At 52.2% G+C, this 16,921-nt stretch overlaps 10 protein-coding genes across 10 annotated transcripts; 5 read left to right on the top strand and 5 right to left on the bottom strand.

Annotated features, from left to right (window-relative positions):
- Positions 1 to 22: 22 nt before the first annotated feature.
- On the top strand, positions 23 to 1,153 carry EV422DRAFT_493447 (uncharacterized protein; the record flags this gene model as incomplete). The annotated part of the gene is made up of 5 exons (XM_053067676.1): positions 23 to 171; positions 249 to 362; positions 434 to 554; positions 620 to 866; positions 948 to 1,153. The coding sequence occupies 5 exons, from the start codon at positions 23 to 25 to the stop codon at positions 1,151 to 1,153; spliced, it is 837 nt and encodes a 278-aa protein (XP_052927990.1).
- Positions 1,154 to 1,444: 291 nt separating this feature from the next.
- Positions 1,445 to 2,848, top strand: EV422DRAFT_554258 (ribosomal protein L10e/L16). Its single transcript, XM_053071890.1, has 3 exons — positions 1,445 to 1,953; positions 2,052 to 2,298; positions 2,363 to 2,848. Exons 1-3 carry the CDS (start codon positions 1,872 to 1,874, stop codon positions 2,688 to 2,690), a joined length of 657 nt encoding a protein of 218 aa, XP_052927989.1. The 5' UTR covers positions 1,445 to 1,871; the 3' UTR covers positions 2,691 to 2,848.
- EV422DRAFT_584382 (uncharacterized protein) lies at positions 2,849 to 4,177 on the bottom strand. Its single transcript, XM_053073431.1, has 3 exons — positions 3,594 to 4,177; positions 3,419 to 3,521; positions 2,849 to 3,345 (listed from the first exon to the last, which is right to left on the bottom strand). The coding sequence occupies exons 1-3, from the start codon at positions 3,879 to 3,881 to the stop codon at positions 2,900 to 2,902; spliced, it is 837 nt and encodes a 278-aa protein (XP_052927988.1). The 5' UTR covers positions 3,882 to 4,177; the 3' UTR covers positions 2,849 to 2,899.
- A 105-nt stretch (positions 4,178 to 4,282) lies between these two features.
- Positions 4,283 to 5,942, bottom strand: EV422DRAFT_518870 (uncharacterized protein). Its single transcript, XM_053069558.1, has 5 exons — positions 5,565 to 5,942; positions 5,399 to 5,502; positions 5,131 to 5,332; positions 4,698 to 5,070; positions 4,283 to 4,632 (listed from the first exon to the last, which is right to left on the bottom strand). Exons 1-5 carry the CDS (start codon positions 5,823 to 5,825, stop codon positions 4,439 to 4,441), a joined length of 1,134 nt encoding a protein of 377 aa, XP_052927987.1. The 5' UTR covers positions 5,826 to 5,942; the 3' UTR covers positions 4,283 to 4,438.
- A 316-nt stretch (positions 5,943 to 6,258) lies between these two features.
- On the bottom strand, positions 6,259 to 7,802 carry EV422DRAFT_504161 (uncharacterized protein; the record flags this gene model as incomplete). Its single annotated transcript, XM_053068414.1, has 4 exons — positions 6,259 to 6,467; positions 6,542 to 6,680; positions 6,741 to 7,110; positions 7,180 to 7,802. 4 exons carry the CDS (start codon positions 7,800 to 7,802, stop codon positions 6,259 to 6,261), a joined length of 1,341 nt encoding a protein of 446 aa, XP_052927986.1.
- Positions 7,803 to 8,386: 584 nt separating this feature from the next.
- EV422DRAFT_564813 (uncharacterized protein) lies at positions 8,387 to 9,763 on the top strand (the record flags this gene model as incomplete). Its single annotated transcript, XM_053072233.1, has 3 exons — positions 8,387 to 8,853; positions 8,923 to 9,658; positions 9,740 to 9,763. 3 exons carry the CDS (start codon positions 8,387 to 8,389, stop codon positions 9,761 to 9,763), a joined length of 1,227 nt encoding a protein of 408 aa, XP_052927985.1.
- A 429-nt stretch (positions 9,764 to 10,192) lies between these two features.
- EV422DRAFT_306272 (uncharacterized protein) lies at positions 10,193 to 11,392 on the top strand. The gene is made up of 2 exons (XM_053066140.1): positions 10,193 to 10,867; positions 10,932 to 11,392. Exons 1-2 carry the CDS (start codon positions 10,480 to 10,482, stop codon positions 11,213 to 11,215), a joined length of 672 nt encoding a protein of 223 aa, XP_052927984.1. The 5' UTR covers positions 10,193 to 10,479; the 3' UTR covers positions 11,216 to 11,392.
- Positions 11,206 to 12,709, bottom strand: EV422DRAFT_306407 (uncharacterized protein). Its single transcript, XM_053066142.1, has 4 exons — positions 12,432 to 12,709; positions 12,235 to 12,362; positions 11,641 to 12,162; positions 11,206 to 11,568 (listed from the first exon to the last, which is right to left on the bottom strand). The coding sequence occupies exons 1-4, from the start codon at positions 12,478 to 12,480 to the stop codon at positions 11,461 to 11,463; spliced, it is 807 nt and encodes a 268-aa protein (XP_052927983.1). The 5' UTR covers positions 12,481 to 12,709; the 3' UTR covers positions 11,206 to 11,460.
- A 1-nt stretch (position 12,710) lies between these two features.
- On the top strand, positions 12,711 to 14,918 carry EV422DRAFT_306275 (uncharacterized protein). The gene is made up of 7 exons (XM_053066141.1): positions 12,711 to 13,134; positions 13,201 to 13,341; positions 13,436 to 13,537; positions 13,603 to 13,770; positions 13,838 to 14,121; positions 14,194 to 14,552; positions 14,623 to 14,918. The coding sequence occupies exons 1-7, from the start codon at positions 12,940 to 12,942 to the stop codon at positions 14,874 to 14,876; spliced, it is 1,503 nt and encodes a 500-aa protein (XP_052927982.1). The 5' UTR covers positions 12,711 to 12,939; the 3' UTR covers positions 14,877 to 14,918.
- A 941-nt stretch (positions 14,919 to 15,859) lies between these two features.
- EV422DRAFT_493178 (uncharacterized protein) lies at positions 15,860 to 16,788 on the bottom strand (the record flags this gene model as incomplete). The annotated part of the gene is made up of 3 exons (XM_053067651.1): positions 15,860 to 16,051; positions 16,116 to 16,499; positions 16,555 to 16,788. 3 exons carry the CDS (start codon positions 16,786 to 16,788, stop codon positions 15,860 to 15,862), a joined length of 810 nt encoding a protein of 269 aa, XP_052927981.1.
- Between the last annotated feature and the right edge of the window lie 133 nt (positions 16,789 to 16,921).

Genomic DNA, 16,921 nt, shown 5'->3' with positions numbered 1-16,921 from the left:
CGGTCTGTTGGACGAAATGAGTATGGAGAGCAATAATAACCGCGCGCAGGCGCAACAACGATCATCGGGACGGAAGCAGTGCGCGGGATGCAGAACCGAGGTCCATGATTCGAGGCAGGCGTTCAAGATAGAGGCGTTGGACAATCGGGTTTACCACATTCAGTGCTTCAGGTGCGTGCCGGATTCACATATGTCACATTCGAGGAGTGCATATCAATGTGACCTTATTAATACTCGTGATCCGTCAGGTGCTGTGTGTGCGAGCGGGAGTTTGACAACGACAATCCGTTCATACCTCAAGATGGTCTGGCTTTTTGCGAGCAGGACTATCAACAGTCGCTTCGTAACATTTGCGGTGGATGGTGAGATTGCTAGCGTTGTCTATGCGCTGACCACACCCTCACGCAACTCACCACTTCCATTCCTTTCCTAGCGGTCAGAGTGTTTTCTCCCGAGTGGTATATGCTCTTGGCAAACCATGGCACGAAGAGCACTTGAAATGTTCCGCATGCTTCAAGCCGATCAGAGGGAATCCCTTTGAGCACAACAATAAGGTAAGCTTTTCATTTCAGCAGGATTTGCCCATGGATGTGATTTTCTAACTCTTCCCACCCGACAGGTATACTGTGCGGCAGACTACAAAAACCTCGTAGCAGAAAAATGCCGAGAATGCGATTTACCAATCGAGGGCGAAACCATCTGCGCACTGGATTCGTCGTTCCATAAGGAGTGCTTTGTGTGCAAGACCTGCAAGGAACCGTTTGCAGATCGTAACTTTTACGTGTACGACGACGAACCACTTTGCAACATTCACTTTCATGAGAAGAATAATTCGCTTTGCGGTGCTTGTGGGGACCCAATTGAAGGTACGAGCTTTTCATTCTCTCATTCTGTGAATGGAGTCCCACTACTATTGGCAGATTGCTGATACAGGTTCCTTCCTACAGGTCCATGCGCAGACATCGCTGAGACGGGACGCCGTTTCCACACCAACTGCTGGGCCTGCTGCGTATGCCGCACCCCACTGGTGTCCGTCTACTACAGTCACAACGGCCGGCCATACTGCGAGCACGACATCCACGAACTGTACCGGAGGGAAAAGTCGCAAAACCAACGGGCGAAAAAGCGGCAGACTTTGATGATGAACTTGTAGAAGACGCAAGCATGAGGGGCGGTGATGCGGGACATCGCGGCTGTGCCTCTTTAGACGCTACTGCAAGTGGGGAACGCGCATATCACAATATCACAAGTAGCTTTCGGTTTCGGGTCAGGAGCCCGTCTTCGAGGGCTGTCGGATACTCATCATCAGTTAGTTAGCTCAGATAGATTATATAGAGCCAGCCATGTCCCGAATGGATGTTTGTGCTTGGCATTGTATGTTCAAACCATCGGAGTCTGACCATCGTGAGAATGAAATGTGAGAGTTGCGGGTCACGTGATCGATCGCGGAGCCCCGCACACAAGAAGCGAACGGTCACAGCCGACGGTTTCTTCTCTCAGATTCACCAAACGGATTATACACCCATTGGGTCTCATCGGTGAGTGTCAGCAACGGCTACTGAGTCTGGACTCGCCTTGTTTCACTGCAGGAAACTCTCTGCGGTTATTTCAAGTGTGACATTGCAGGCTGGTGTAGATTCATATAAGGGACGGAGAATCCGACAGAGACGACATGGAGTCCAGGCGGGCAAGCCTCTTGGTGTGGATAGTTTCTCAGCTGGCTTCGGAAAAGTTCCGCCCTACCTGCCACCCCCGGAACTAGTCGACCTTTTAGAGGAGAAGGGAATGTAGAACGATCACAACCGACAAGCATCTGGAAACTATGATCTCACTGATTCTAACCTGCTGGCTCTCGGAATTCTCTAGCCAAAATGGGTCGTCGTCCAGCTCGTTGCTACCGCTACCAGAAGAACAAGCCATATCCCAAGTCTCGGTTCTGCCGTGCCGTCCCTGGTATGTCTCTCTCTTTCCAATTTTGCATAGTATAGCCCGCATGGGAAACCGGTCGGGCCATATTACTGGTTTATATCCTAACTTGGCGCATTTTTCAGACCCCAAGATCCGTATCTTCGACTTGGGACGCAAGAAGGCCGGAGTTGACGAATTCCCCTGCACCGTCCACCTTCTCTCCGATGAGTACGAGCAGATCTCCTCTGAGGCTCTTGAGGCCGCCCGTATCACGGCCAACAAGTACATCGTGAAGATGTCTGGAAAGGACTCCTTCCACATGCGTGTCCGTGTCCACCCCTTCCACGTCATCCGCATCAACAAAATGTTGTCCTGCGCTGGTGCCGATAGGTGCGTAGGAGGATATGAGATTGAGAAACATTCGGTCTGGGCTGATCGCTCGATTTCTTGACAGGTTGCAACAGGGTATGCGTGGAGCTTTCGGCAAGCCCCAAGGTACCGTTGCTCGTGTCGACATCGGACAGGTCTTGATGTCCGTCCGCACCAAGGACGCCAATAAGGCTGTTGTCTCCGAGGCCCTTCGTCGTGCCAAGTACAAGTTCCCTGGACGTCAGCGTATCCTTGTTTCCAACAAGTGGGGTTTCACCAAGCTTACTCGTGAGCAGTACGTTGAGGCTCGTCAAGCCGGTAACCTCCAGCCCGACGGTTGCTACGTCAAGTACCTTGCCCCCAAGGGTCCTCTCAGCGCTTACTTCAGGCGTCAGGAGAAGCTTGCTGCTTAGATATCCATCTGGCGGCTCTCTTTCTGTATAGTAAATACTAGTCTCTTGACACTCTATCACTTCGCTTTGCTGTTCCGTTACTCTGCATGACCTTCTGGCCATTCCGTAGCATCTGACCCGGACGATCCAGAAACGAACAACCTCAGCGATGGTACGATGGTATGGAAGATGCACATTGATAATTTTCCAAAATATTGCACGGCGCTATTCTATTGCGGAGCCGGGGCGGTGGGAACAGCCCCCGATTTGATGACCGCATCACGAGCACCCTCATAGAACTTCTTGACGATCGCCGGTACACGAGGGTCACTGGCCGTCGCATCCAATTTCTGTCGCAGCTCCACAAACGCCTGCTCCGTCAAGGGCGACGAATGGTATCTGAACATCAGGAACCGAGCGTACATCAATGGAGCAAAGAACGAGGTCCACCCGAAGAGGACGCCGATCGTCACGACGGGCATGATGGTCCACACCTCCACGTATGCGACATATCGCAAGGCGGTGTGCTGGTACGTTTTGACGAGTCGTAGGATCGTGTCTCGGATTTTCGGGGTGATGGACGATGTGGAAGGAGGAAGGAGCGCCGGAAGGACATCAGAACGAATGTAGTTCAGCGAGTGGAAAAGGGAGAAGGTCACGTATGGGAACAGTGTGGCTGATGAATGGAAAAGCAACTCATGAGCTGCCGCCCTAAACTGGAATGACTATTCACATTCCGAAGCACTCACCAACAAGGGGCTTGGATGTCACCCAGTAAAGTGCGCTCAGAAAGTACCAGCTGTTCTCGTCCCTCAAGACATTCGTGAGGTAGCCCATGCTGATTTGTGGGTTCTACGCAAGACAAAGCCCATGAGATCCCTGTCTCAGAAAGATAAAGTGATGTCATATAGCAACCCAACGTACCCCATGAGCCTTGAACATGATAATCCCATACGAAAGCAGGGTCCCGTAGTAAGCCTTCGCGTAGGCCTTAGCTCCACCATCGGTACTGGCAAACCTGGCGTACAAAACGTAAACCAGTGTCTGTATCACGGTCGTGAGATGACCCAGGAACCACAGAAACTGGGCTGATATGACGAGTTTGGAGAGGCGCTGCGTGAGGGGAAGGACGGGAGCTGGTCTTGACGCTCCGGCGGTAGAAGATTCGCCGCTGGACGGTGCGGGATCGGTTGCTGAGGTTGCTGGTGCCATTTTCTATCCTGTTTCCGCGGTGCAAGATTGCAAGTGTTGTGGAAAGTGAGAAAAGTGTCAAGCGGAGTGTGACGTGTGAACGGGAACGCTTTCGACTCTTCCCTCCAAAGGACGGTCCGGGTCCGATACCCGGGTCGAAGAACTCACCTGACTAGCGTTATGTGAGCCAACGACTGCTGTTTTTCTCAGATGTTCAGATTTCAAGGCAGAGAGAATTGGGGTTGTGTGTTTCCCGACAGAGAGGAGCGGGCCTTTTGAATTGCGAGATTACCGCCGCGATGTGACGCGTGTTGAGGCGCATGCATGTGCAGCCACGTCTCCAGAAGTTCCTGGCGTTCCTTCCCCTTCCAAACCGTCTTGCCGCACTATGAACACATGCATAAATCCGTGGACACTCAGGATTGGACATGTACACACTTCATTTTATTGAACACTGTCCTTCAACTACATACTGTATTTTGCTAGAATTGTACACAAAGACAATGAGAAGACTCAGACCCAAGAAATTGTAGACAGTCGACAAATGAAAAAGCCTAGACCAACGAATAAGCACAACATCAATCTCCGCGGTACTCCTTGACCCTTCTGGTGCGATGCTGTCTCCGCCTCTGAGAGCGGTAGATGGTAGAGACGACGTCCTTGCCAAGGATGAATAAGCATCCTCCCAGTACATTTCGATGGAATGGGTCAGGCAGCTTTTGTCGAACCCATGGGATGGTTCCCAACAACGTTCCCATCATCGAAGACACAGCTGCGTATTCGTGAACGAAGTCAGTAGTGGCGCTCTCTCCCGGCATACCAACAAACGATGCTCACCTGGCAGAAAGAGGCTGCCAAGTACAAGTCGTTGTCCATCCCTCCGCTCCACCGAGACTTCTCGTAGCGGCCCGTCTTCCTGATCATCTTCGCCAGCACCTGCAAGACCGGCATTCACTGCATATGGTCGAGGTATCGCTCGTGCTGAACGATTTGCTTTTGCCCTCCGGAAGAATGGCAGCAGTTTAGCCCAAACCGCATTGTAACCGAGCCTGACCCAAGGCATCAAGCAGATCGTCAACGCTGGCGATGGCGGGAAAGATAGGCGGATCTGATCATTCCCAAGAACTAGGAATGGTAGAAGTGGAAGAGCTGCGTCCGCGGAGCTCAATCTTGAGAATACCAGCCCAAGGGGAATGAGGGGCAGTCCAACCTGCGGGTAAGGCATCAGAGACGGCCGAGATCTGGTGGATGTCGATTTGCTAGTACATACCCATGTCCGCCAGCCCCAATTTGCCTCACTCAAGATCTGCTCTCCGTGATCAGGCCCGCACATTGTCATGACAGCGTATGCTCCATACGTCGTAGACACTACATAAAATGCCATCGACATCCCAGCCAATGTGACGTATGGCACGAATGATTGGATAGATCCATCAACGAAACTGAACACGGACAAGACCACATCTCGAGATCTGTGGGGAGAGGTGATCAGCGCGATGGCGTAGGCAGGACTTTCATTCCATCCAGAATATACTCACTCGTCAACTGCATACACGTGCCCACAGGCCGGGCACTTTACATCGGTATTTCCAGGTTCCTGCTTTTCCGCAATCCACTTCAGGAGGCAGTCTTCGTGCGCGTACTACAGAAACAAGCGTTTGAGGACATGTTTTGATGGTTGGCCGACTGACACCCCCGAATTACCTTCAGCGAATTCTTGCACTTGCAAGGCCGAACCCATTTCAAGCGTTTCGAAGGCTCTTCCTCGTCCTCCTCCAGAAAGCAGATCCAACATCGCTTCTCATCCCCAGTTGACTCCTCCCAAGGAATTGGTGCGGAAGGAGGTGTGATGGATAAGTCCGCCATGCCGCCAGGTCCTGCTATCGGAGGAGTTGTGCTGCTGTGGGCCAGAACGGATGCGACGACCGACGGGATCCCAGGGAATAGTAGGGAGTCTTCGCTCATGAGCAGTCCAAGGTGATGGGCGCACAGGTCGACTTGAGACGTGGGTTGGGACACAGTTTGCCGCACTTCGTTGACAAAGGAGTCAATTGTCAAGTAGCATGTGATGTTTTGTAACCCACTTGCGACTGCTCTGCGACTCTGCGGGTCTCGGCTCTGCATGACATGACATGAACGCGTCGGCCGGTTCCCCAACCACGCCCAATATACAGTACTGTACGCCGAGGGACTATTATACCTCCTCACAACACACAAGTATTGTGGAGAGTCCCCACCCCACGGCACGTAGTTTAAGTTGCTGGCCATCATGATCGAGGGCATGGGCCAAGGGTAGTTCTATCCCCTACAGCGGTTGAAGCCGCTAAACTTCTAGTAGAAAACTTCATTTTTCATCTCTGGCCTACGCCGCCTTCATTTTCGAGCAAATACGCCGCCTTCATTTTCGAATGGCCCGCTGCATGGGCTGCTGGCGCTGTAATCGCTCGCGTTCAACCTGCGCCGCAATTTCTGCCATTCCTGTCCGTGCTTTCGTGCCCGCCGAAAACTCCGATTTGACTGAAACAATACCCATCTCATCTTCCTTCACATCAAGTTCGTCAGTCGCCAGCGGATACAGACGCTCTTGTTTCGGTTCCAGCATAGAATCTATGGGAGCCGAAAAGAAGCCATCAGACGTGAACCATGCAGCTATGACTCGTTGATGCTGCATGACCCCTCACCTTTATCACTTGCGTCGTTATGTCCACCTGAGCGGTCGCTCTCGTCGTCCTCTGAGGATTCACTTTCATCACCGCCATCTTGCTCCTGTTCAGACGGCTGGCTGTCGGTTTCATGATCACTGTCGAACTCTTCGGCAACCTGCTGATGTAATTAGTCGACGGAACGTTGTGACGCGTCCATGTCGGTCACGATGCATACCTCCTTCCGTTCGTCTCCAGGATCGAAATCCTCGTCTGCCTCGTCATCGTCATCCATAGGGACCGTGACATTCTCGATCACTTCGCCTTTTACGTCTCGCAGTCTCGCAAAGTTTCTCCGATGCGATTCAACATATGCATGTACGCGGTTCATCTGCTGCCGCGGGAACATCTCAAACTCCAGCTTGCCATCCGTTGGTGGCTTCCTTGTCGTAAATGCCTCGGCCTTCACATCCGACGGGTACACGGCAAGAGTAAAGAAGTGCCGACTAACAGCTATGAGCTCTATATCGGTCACGGTTCTGAATGGCAGGAAACGAATCGGCTTTTTGAAGCCAAACAGTAGCCCCGTCGGAAGAAAGAACATATGTCTGTGTGATCAAAAGTCGTCAAGCGACGACGTTGGCGGACAGTATGCGGGACATCAGTTCGTAACTCACCCACGGGTTGTATTCTGTGCACATTCCAGTGCCGGAAGCTCCCCATTGGTCCCAGCCAGCTCTGACGTCGGGCAGGGCAAGGTTTCCAGCGTCTTCCATATATTAGCTTTGCAGTCGGCGCCGCCCAAGTCTGCCGGACTGCCCCCATGGGGCCCGTTGATCGTTACACCCTTGGCGACATCAAAGCCGAATACAATGGGATCTTTTCCGGATACCATCAAGCAGAATGTGAAATGCGGTTTTGCCCTAGCTGGGCTCGGAACGCAAAGTGCATAGCATATGTCCGAAGTCAGGAAAAGGACGCTGTCGTGTCCGCTATTCGTTGCCGAGTAAAGGCGAATAGATTGTCTATGAATGTGCATTGAGCATTTCTTCCGAAGAGGGCTTGTGAACGACACGTCTTCCAATCTATACAATAGCTCATCAGCTGCATCGGGCTGAGACGGACCCGCCGACGTTGAGTCCGGCCCATCTAATTTGCGCTTTTTGGCTGGACCTTCTTCCGCGCGCGTTTCCGTGGAGCCGGCCCTTGCCTCTATGGCCAGGTCCACGAGCCTTTCAAAGATCGACCGCAACTGCAAATTGGCTTCCGTGGCGTCCAGAACCTCCTGCCTCAACGGCATGGACAGTTTGCCAACCTTTTCAACATACGAACTATGTTGGGATAAGAATCAGATACGAGATGGTTTCGCACCACGGGCTGGGCTGCTTACCTATCCATGCCTACGTCCCCTCGTCGAAAAGCGATGAGCCAAAGGGGATTAAGCTTAATATCCTGACTGCTGCTATTTTTGCAACTGGCGCACTTGTTTACACGCTGCTCGGCACAGATGAAGAAAAACAAGGGGAAAGTGGTCGCCAAGGGGGGCGTGAGTCCCTTTTCCGCCAACGCTATATAAGAGAGGTGCTGTACTGTGCAGGACCTCGTGAGAAGTGAATGTGCAGAAATCTCATTTATCACTCTTCGTCGTCTCGCCTGTCCTGCCAACCCATCTGCATGGGCCACGGTCAGCGCGCGCGACAAGGTCCTCGTCAGCATCGACAGCGCATCGTCCCGACGGAATTGACAGCTTCGCGCAACCACGGCTCAGACGTGCATACGCACAAAACTATTCCGCCATCAACGTAGACCGCCACTCTAGGGTCTAAAAGTTTGAGAGGTACCCTCGCTTTTGGCAGAACGACAACAGCAAAACATTGTTGAATCATGAGCGACGCGATGGACGCCTTCATTGAAACATCCGCCCATGACTCGGCTCACCAGCAGACTCACCAGCAAGCCAAGAAAAAAGCTGCTATTGGGCAAGGCTTGGCCGAAAAGCCTCGACAGACCGCAAGGCCCCTCGCCACCGCTGATGACCACACCGCGGTTGCAGCCGAGTACAGATACACAGGCTTGGGGGACGCGGATGCTCACGACCTCCCCCCACATCTGTCCGATGCCACTCATCAAGCGAGCTTCCACGACCACACCATCTTAACGGACGAGGAAGTAGTTGAAGCTCTCGCCGAGGCCACCGGGGGTCGTGGAAAGAACAAGCGTAAGCGTGCGGCGCAAGACCACTTCTCTGAGCTCGTCAGTGGCACCGAAGAAATTCCCGCGGACCTCACTGATGTGCTGGCCAAGAAGCTGAAACTAAGCAACAGCGATGTGGAGGCGTGGTTCTACCAAAGGTACGTTTGTTGTTGCTCGCACATACTCTCGATACAAACACTTCTTCTTACGTTGCTACAAATCTACAGGCGCACAATACACAAGTATACGACGGCGAGCAACGGATCTGGACACGGAGAACTGGCTGACCAAGAGCATGCCCCACAGTCGTATCAGCCGCGACCAGCTACGGAAGCTCGCAGGCCAACTGCGGTCACCGGAGCTGGAACCACTGAATCATTGGCACAAGCCCAAAGACGCGAATCCGCCTCAGCGGCCCGTCGCCCAAGTGCGCAACAAATCCCACGCGGAAGTATCATGATGATGCCGATGCCGATGCCGATGCAGCGTCGCGCATCGCTCATGTTCAATCCGATGATGCCACCGCAGATGCTTCCGTACCCGCAACTGGCTGGTCCGATGGGAGCACCCATGCCGCCGCCATACTTCGCAACGCCAGTCTTTTTGCAGCCGGGGATGCCAGCTAGTCTGGCGAGTGCAGCTGCAAGTCGAAGGTTCACTTACGAAACTGGCAATCCGGACCTTGCTGGTGGACACCCATCACTCTCGTCGATGTCAGCCATGCCCCCACCGCAGCTGATGCCTCAATTCTACGGACAGATGATGTATCCTGGGGGAGGTTACCTCGTGCCTGTCCCCTACGCTCCTCCAATGCCTTCCGCATCAGCTGCCGCCGTCGCCGCTGCGAGGGCAAGAAGGCAGTCATTCCCGCAGCCGCCATCCAACCACGAAGCGGCCATGTACGCAGCGGCACAGAACTCGGAATTCGACGACCTGCTTGCCCCAACAGCTGGCGTCGGGCAAGTGCCGTCCGCTCAAAAACGGAGCAGGAGCGCCAGGGCCCAGCCTGCCCCTCATCCTCATCCAACCAGTGATGACGTTTAGTCAGAACCATCATCAAACGCCTGAACTCTGATACCCTTCGCCAACATTGTGATCCTGTTATTGGAATGGACGCACTGCGAAATAATCCCCTTCTTATGAACTTGTCCGTGTGCTAGTATCTCATGCCATTATTCGCAGTGGTATGAGGTGAGTTAGTTTTAGGCTCTCATATGCATATCATCTCGACGAATTGGGGCGTCCCGTGCAATCACCCTCATGCATAAATACACCATTGAAACGTATATACATGCTCAGGAAGTGGGATGACAATTCCGTAGGTAGAAGTTGGGAGCGAGCGGAGTTTGACAGCGGAGGTGAGTAGAGGAGCAAGTGGCTGTGCACGTAAGTACCAAAGCACAGTCACGTGGCGATTCATTCAGATTAATTGTCAGATTCAGCTGCAGTTGGGGTAGATCTCCCCCTCCGCCTCCGGTTTGCATGTGAGATGTGCATTTGGAACCGAAAAACAGGATCCCGAGTCTTCTGCATCCCACCATTGTCAATTGCCCAATCTGATTTCAGACGTCCAACACTCTGCAAACGGAAGGCAGAAAGCGTAACCCATTACCCTCCGGCTCACGAGTCTAAACTTGGTCTAGAGCAGGTGGAGGAGAGGAAGAGACATCCCGACGAGTAGTTGAATCGATGTGGAGCCTCTGCTACTTGACGGTCGGCAGCGACATACTGTGAAGCGACCTCGGACTCAACTTTTCCGGCGCCAAGCACAAACCCTGCCCTTCATGAGGTCCAGCGGGCAAGCGGTCTCGGACGAGACGACGCCGCTGCTGGTAGTGGTCGATTCCAATTACGGCTTGTATCATACTCCATCCTCAGGCTCACCATCACCGCCCCGATCACCACCGATTCCGCGGCCTGCACTGCTATACTCCCGCATCTCAGACTATTGTCACACATATTCAGATGTTGAGCACGAAGATGATGACAGCGCCCCATTTATCCTGGGCGTACATCAGTACGAAGATGGCGACCCGCTTTCTGGCCTCGATCAAACATATGACCTTTATCGTTCGTTGTATGGAGAGGATCCACCACCATACTACTGCGATTCGATATCTGAGGAGGTTGTAGACGAGCTGCCTACTTATGGCGAGGCATCACTTGTAACAGGTACAATGTTCATAGTTGCATTAAGTGCCTTCACGCTTTTGCTCACTTATACTATCCCTTCCAGAACAACACACAGACGATGAGTTTCAGGATGAGGACGAAGAAGGGCAATGGGGCGGGTTCTTGCTCTCGACATTCTTCACACTGCTGATAGCATGTGCTACCCTTCTGGCCATCGTTCCGATGGACTTCACAGGGCCGGAAGTCAGTATTGCAAAACATGCCGAGGCCCTACAAGCGCCGAAAGCCGTTGAATACGTCCCGGCCACTGGAAGGGCTTTATCCCGAAAACACAATGCTTTCAATGCACGAATAGACAGTAGAGGTTATCGCAGCGCGAGCTTATGATACCCGCCGACCTCTTTTTGGAACCTGCCTTGCTCGGGATCTTCTACTTCTAAGCCTACGCTTGTGCCTCTATACCCTCTACTTCCAGTGGGTGTGCTTACCGTGCATCTGTACATATTTCTAAAGCATTCACTACGTATATATGTAAATAAGATCCTCGAGAAACTCGGTTTTCTTCATGGGATGATTGTTATTATTTGTGACAACGGACTGAATTGCAAATCTCGGGATGTGTGACTACGATCTCAAGCTGCCATATGCGGGAGTTTCAGTGAGGAGGCCATCTTATGCTGGGCCAGTTGAGATGCTCCTTTTGATGTCTCGATTTCATGCGGCACTTTGATGGCTTGCTGCTAGAAGTCGCAAGGAGACATGTTAGAACTCAAGTTTTTTGCCTGCGATCCCTCGGTAGCAGTAACAGCTGCTACCTTGTAAGTCTCAACAGAGTCGACCACACGTTCCTGCGTCGCATTCTTCCCATCCCGATAGTCGCGAAGCATGCTTCTGATAATATCCATCTCTCGTGACATGGTCACCTGCAGCGTCTTCGCCTCCTCCCTGACACGCTCGGAGGTTTCCTTCTCACTCACGAGTTCCTCACGCAGTCGAATGATTTCATCAGCCATGGCCTCGTGCTGCACCTCGAGGTCCGAGATGATGTTATGGGATCGCGTGATCTCCCGCGCCGAGGTTTCCGACATGTCTGCAACCGATGGCGGGGTGTAGAACGCGGAGGATAGATCCGGGACGCGGAAGCCGCCTTTGAATTCGGTTGGAGGGACCAAGCCTTCTTCATCGTCATCCTCAACCTCCTCGTCTTCCTGCCCGTCGTCAAGCTCTTCGTACTCGTCCAACTCTTCTTCGCCTTCGCTGCCGAAATCAGACACTGTCATGCGATCGCCATCAGCATCGGACTGGTGGATGAGCGCCTTCTTCTGCGATCGAGTCTGATTATAACCTTCAAAAGTCAGATTTCCGCCGGATTTGACCACTGACAATCATTCAATTGCGCGTATTACCGAGGGATTCGTTTCCTCCATGATAGACATGCGACGCGCGACTTCCACAGCGGAATGCTTCTTCAAAAAGAACGAGTCGACCAAAGAAGGTGCCCATATGACGATGGCTGCTACGAAGATGATGAAGCCTGGCGAGGAACGAACAGTTTAGCCGTACTGTCCTGAAAGAAGAGCATACTGTGGGAATCATCACCTACCAACGCCAAAAGCTTCAGATGCTCGCTCGCTGAGCACGACGTAATTCATTGTGTACGGCTTTCTGTTGGTTTTCCGAGCTGCGATGAAAATTTCACAGCGTAATGTTGACTATTGCCCGGACGACGCTGGAGTCGCAAATACGCTGAAGGCTGCGTCATTTTGTCAGTATTGCCGGTCTGGGTATCAAGGAGCCCTGCCGGAGGTGTTTGCGGCACTATTCCGAACAAGGTTAACTTTACTGCTCTGAGTGTCGTGGCAGAGGGGCTGAGGATTGGGGCTGGGATTGGGGTAAGAGTTCGCGTTTTCCCCACCTACTTGACGTTCCTGGAATTTTCCTTTCCCAGAGGACTCTCCATTCACTGCGACCATCGGCAACCATACGCCTCGGTCTACGTTCGCCGCATAACACGTCCGCCAACCACGAATATCGCTCTTGAAGGCCCATTACATAGGGCTTCTTCTTTATCGAGGCGGACAGTCTGTGCATATATATCCCGAAGGGCAAACATGGACGAAGACTTGCTCCTGGACCTGGAGGAGCTGGGAGGAGATGAGGAGGAGCTGGATGATCTCGATGATGGCAACGGCGACGACGATGCTATGGAGGTGACGGACGACCTTCTGCCTACAGCGGTGGCGGGTGATGACGTTCGAGCAGTTGCAAAGCTTAGCGACTCGAAGCAGTTCAAAGACGCCATGCAGGTGGGACTTTGCATGTGGTTCGTATATGAAGGGGAACGTCTTCCTCACAACCCGTCTTTCGAACAGAAAATCGATCAGTTCATGAACAACCCACGGCCGCCAGAACGGTCGGCGGGGCATACGGAAGACGATCCGGAGTACAAACTGATTGTTCAAGTGAACAACCTGACGCAGGATATTGACACCGAAATGTTGATTGTGCACAAGGTAAGCGAAGGCATTTTCATAAATGTTGCCATTTGCCTCAAAGGCTATAACATTGCTTCTCGCCGTTGACTGAGAGTAGATTTCTCTCCGATAGTACATCAGGGACCATTATGCGTCAAGGTTTCCGGAGCTGGAATCGCTTGTGCCCAACGCTTTCGCATATGCTCGCACGGTGAAGCTGATAGGAAACGAGCTGGTTTGTTCGAACAATCTCTGTTCTGTCCGATTCCCACGTTCCTGGCTCACTGACCTCACTTGCAGGATTTAACACAAATAGGAGACCTGAAGTCGATCCTGCCGCAGGCGACTGTCATGGTCGTCACTGTTACCGCAACGACAACAAATGGTCAGCCGTTGAGCGAAGATGCCCTACAAAGGGTCCTACGTGCCTGTGATACCCTTCTGGCTCTCGACGCCGCAAAGCAAAGGGTGAGCGTCTCTCAACTGATAAACTCTTACATCATTTCATCTGCTAATCTTGGCAATTTTTCTTTAGATTCTGGAATATGTCGAATCGCGCATGTCGTTCATCGCTCCAAATCTCTCTGCTCTCATCGGCAGTAACATTGCTGCGAAGCTGATGGGGCTTTCAGGAGGACTGAAGCATCTTAGCGCCATTCCGGCTTCTAACATCATCGTGCTGGGGAAACAGATGAAAATGAATACAGGAATGTCGTCCGTGACGCAGCAGAAGCATCAGGGAATCGTATACACGACAGACTTGGTCGCAAATGCACCGCAGGAGTTCCGACGCCAGGCTGCTAGAATCTTGTCTGCCAAGTGAGTCACTATTCACATACCCCTCGACCTTCCTAGCGTGACCTGGTCACTAAACACAGTTGCACCCTCCAGATTAGTGTTGATGGCGCGAGTAGATCAGGCGGGAGCATGCGCAGATGGCTCCATGGGGCGCGACATGCGTGACGAAGTGCAAAAGAAGATAGAAGTCGTGTCTCAACCACCACCCGGCAAGAACATCAAAGCACTGCCGATCCCAGATGAAGGGCCCAAGAAGCGCCGAGCAGGAAAGAGGTTCAGGAAGGCGAAAGATCGTATGGCGCAGACTGAGCTTTCCAAAGCGGCCAATCGCATGCAGTTTGGAGTTGCGGAGGATGAGGTCGGCTTTTCGACTGGGATGACGAAGGGGTTGGGAGTCATTGGGCAGCAAACTGGAAAAATCAGGGCCATGCAGGCCGATGCTCGGGTCAAAGGTAAACCGAAGAGTCTCTGTCTTTACAGGTCATACAGCATGTTCTAACAGGACTCCGCTTCTCATTTCAGTTGGAGTCGCGAAGAAGCATCAAACGCAGTTGGGCAGGATATCTGGCGGCGCGACATCCGGCTTCTCCTCCTCGGTCGCTTTTACGCCGGTCAAAGGAATTGAACTGGAGAATCCCGAATTGGCCGCACAACGCATGGCGGCAACTAAAAACGACAAGTATTTTGGAAGTTCTACCTTTGCAAGCGTGCTCAGTAAAAAGCGGTCGTTGGAAGAGGCAGTCGAAGCGGCGAATAAGAAGGCAAAGCCGTCATGATCTCAAGGAGTATAGAACGCGTACAGCGGGATGGCGGTCATCCAATGTGTAGATAGTCCTCAATCGGGATAGATCATGGAATTTCTATTTCCATACATTATACACAGAGTCCCGGAAGTTGGCGTACCGCGTATCATGAATGAGAGTGACCCAAAAAGTCTTCTGCGTCGCGATGGTTGACCCAAACGCTGGAGTCCTCTCTATTATTAATGCCGATGGTTGCTGTTTCCCGTCAAGCCGTGGCTGACGTGGAATCATCGAAAACTCGGTGATATTCATAGACCTCACAGCCTAGACATAACAACGCTGTCCTACGCTTTTGGGCTACTTATGCTTCGCCCATGGCCCATGCCCACTGGGGCACTCCGTGGGGCCAAATACGGGGGGGGTTCGCAAAGGGACGAAACTAAACTATCTCTGAAAGGCTCACCGCCGTCTCGAAAGGCATCTTGACACTTTTAGGGTGGTGTAGCGAGTGCTTGCTTGGCATTCGCGAGATCCACTTGTGCGGGTGACTTGAGTCTGGCAGTTATGGCATTAGACTTGAATTCGACATGCCGCAGAGTCGTTCTAGACGGTTGACTGCTTTCACGGGAGGAGAGTTTATTGTAAGCGACGGGGTCTAACAGCAAGCAGCTTGACAGCAGACAAACACACAAACTTACATGCGGGTAGGGATTTTCCAAGCAGATGCTAGTAGTGCAACCGTATATGCGTTCCGAATTCTCAAGGGGGGGATGCCGGTACTGCCCTTCTTTTATATTCTTGGGAAAGCACAGGGGAAGTGTCTGGCACTCCTCGGCCGTATCGATGGAAACGGGGACGCTTCCGGAGTATGGTCTGGACGATAGACGAGCAAAATAATGCATTGCAAGGAAATCTACAAGAATGGGATTGCAAATAGCTCCTCCGTAGCGCCCACCTACGCTAAAGATATGCAGGAGGGAAGCTTGAAACTAGTCGCACAAAAGAAGCACAGCAGCCTAACGAGCTTCAACACCGACAAGTGTGCCGATGATGTCCGACCTCGTCACCACCCCAGTCGGAATGGGGTTCTCGGGAGAGTCCACCACCCAAAGCTGGTGAATGCGGTTTGTGACAAGAAGCTCGAGCACCTCGCTCAGAGAAGTCTGAGGTGTGCAAAGGATAGGATTGCGGATGTGACCATTTGCCGACTTGCTCTGTGAACAGAAAGGTGAGCTACTGCATCAGTAAGCTCGCGAATGATCAAAGAACAACCTTGAGATACTCCAATACTGGCTTCTTGAGCTCGACCAGCCCGGCCTCTGTAATACCTCTGAGATCTGAAGCGCTGAAGTTTGCTACTATCTTGCCATCTTTATCCACAACTGGAACTGCAGCTATCTTCTTCTCCTTCATCAATGCCAACCCATCAATAACAGTCCGGTTGTCCCGCATAGTAATCACGCTGCTGGGATCTCCAAGTTGTTTGAGAAGCGATATTTTGATCGGAATTGTAAGATCGATCGACGCCGAAACGACGGATGGATTGGCATGGATAAAGCGGATGATATCAGTTTGCGTCAACAAGTAGGCTTTGCGTTGGTTGAGGACGTCGGTGATTAGTGCACGATGCACTCCGCGAGCGAATGCCGTCAGAGTCTAAGAAGATGAATGAGCTCAGAGTCGGGGTTATCTTACGGCATTTGATGGTTACCGATTCGATGGTGTCCAAGAAATCCCGCTCCCAAATTCGATAACTTTCTTCAATTTCATCGCCTAATCCCAAGCTCTCAACGCTTTCGATGCAGTCTTTACTAAGATTGATACTTTGACCCTTCTCCAAGATGTACGATATAATGTCCGACAGTCCAACGATGGCGGCGATGTTTGTACTGCCGACTCCTGAGCGGCGGCGAATCGGGACACTGACGGTGTCTTGGGACTTCATAAAGTCCAAGACTTCCGTGATGTAAGCATGTGGCGAGATGCTGTGGACGGGACGTTTGGAGTCTTCCAAATGGAGGTCGGCAAACGTCAGACTTCGAAGAGATGCTAGTGGCGCCATTGTACCGATCGCTTAT

The sequence above is a fragment of the Fimicolochytrium jonesii genome, assembly GCF_025526975.1.
Source record: "Fimicolochytrium jonesii strain JEL569 chromosome Unknown EV422scaffold_4, whole genome shotgun sequence".
NCBI lineage: Eukaryota > Fungi > Chytridiomycota > Chytridiomycetes > Spizellomycetales > Powellomycetaceae > Fimicolochytrium > Fimicolochytrium jonesii.
This window is presented reverse-complemented; position numbering and strand designations above follow the sequence as displayed.

Excerpts from the sequence above, each read along its gene's own strand:
- EV422DRAFT_584382 (XM_053073431.1), bottom strand. The coding sequence starts at position 3,881 with ATGGCACCAGCAACCTCAGCAACCGATCCCGCACCGTCCAGCGGCGAA. Across the intron at positions 3,522-3,593 it reads TCATGTTCAAGGCTCATGGG|AACCCACAAATCAGCATGGG; the intron begins GTACGTTGGGTT and ends TGTCTTGCGTAG. Across the intron at positions 3,346-3,418 it reads GACATCCAAGCCCCTTGTTG|CCACACTGTTCCCATACGTG; the intron begins GTGAGTGCTTCG and ends TCCATTCATCAG.
- EV422DRAFT_306407 (XM_053066142.1), bottom strand. The coding sequence starts at position 12,480 with ATGAATTACGTCGTGCTCAGCGAGCGAGCATCTGAAGCTTTTGGCGTT. Across the intron at positions 12,363-12,431 it reads ATCTGAAGCTTTTGGCGTTG|GCTTCATCATCTTCGTAGCA; the intron begins GTAGGTGATGAT and ends GTTCCTCGCCAG. Across the intron at positions 12,163-12,234 it reads TGGAGGAAACGAATCCCTCG|ACTCGATCGCAGAAGAAGGC; the intron begins GTAATACGCGCA and ends GGTTATAATCAG.
- EV422DRAFT_306272 (XM_053066140.1), top strand. The coding sequence starts at position 10,480 with ATGAGGTCCAGCGGGCAAGCGGTCTCGGACGAGACGACGCCGCTGCTG. Across the intron at positions 10,868-10,931 it reads CGAGGCATCACTTGTAACAG|AACAACACACAGACGATGAG; the intron begins GTACAATGTTCA and ends TATCCCTTCCAG.
- EV422DRAFT_518870 (XM_053069558.1), bottom strand. The coding sequence starts at position 5,825 with ATGAGCGAAGACTCCCTACTATTCCCTGGGATCCCGTCGGTCGTCGCA. Across the intron at positions 5,071-5,130 it reads ATTGGGGCTGGCGGACATGG|GTTGGACTGCCCCTCATTCC; the intron begins GTATGTACTAGC and ends CCTTACCCGCAG. Across the intron at positions 4,633-4,697 it reads TGGCAGCCTCTTTCTGCCAG|CTGTGTCTTCGATGATGGGA; the intron begins GTGAGCATCGTT and ends ACGAATACGCAG.
- EV422DRAFT_554258 (XM_053071890.1), top strand. The coding sequence starts at position 1,872 with ATGGGTCGTCGTCCAGCTCGTTGCTACCGCTACCAGAAGAACAAGCCA. Across the intron at positions 1,954-2,051 it reads GTTCTGCCGTGCCGTCCCTG|ACCCCAAGATCCGTATCTTC; the intron begins GTATGTCTCTCT and ends CGCATTTTTCAG. Across the intron at positions 2,299-2,362 it reads TCCTGCGCTGGTGCCGATAG|GTTGCAACAGGGTATGCGTG; the intron begins GTGCGTAGGAGG and ends ATTTCTTGACAG.
- EV422DRAFT_306275 (XM_053066141.1), top strand. The coding sequence starts at position 12,940 with ATGGACGAAGACTTGCTCCTGGACCTGGAGGAGCTGGGAGGAGATGAG. Across the intron at positions 13,342-13,435 it reads AAATGTTGATTGTGCACAAG|TACATCAGGGACCATTATGC; the intron begins GTAAGCGAAGGC and ends TCTCTCCGATAG. Across the intron at positions 13,771-13,837 it reads TCGACGCCGCAAAGCAAAGG|ATTCTGGAATATGTCGAATC; the intron begins GTGAGCGTCTCT and ends ATTTTTCTTTAG.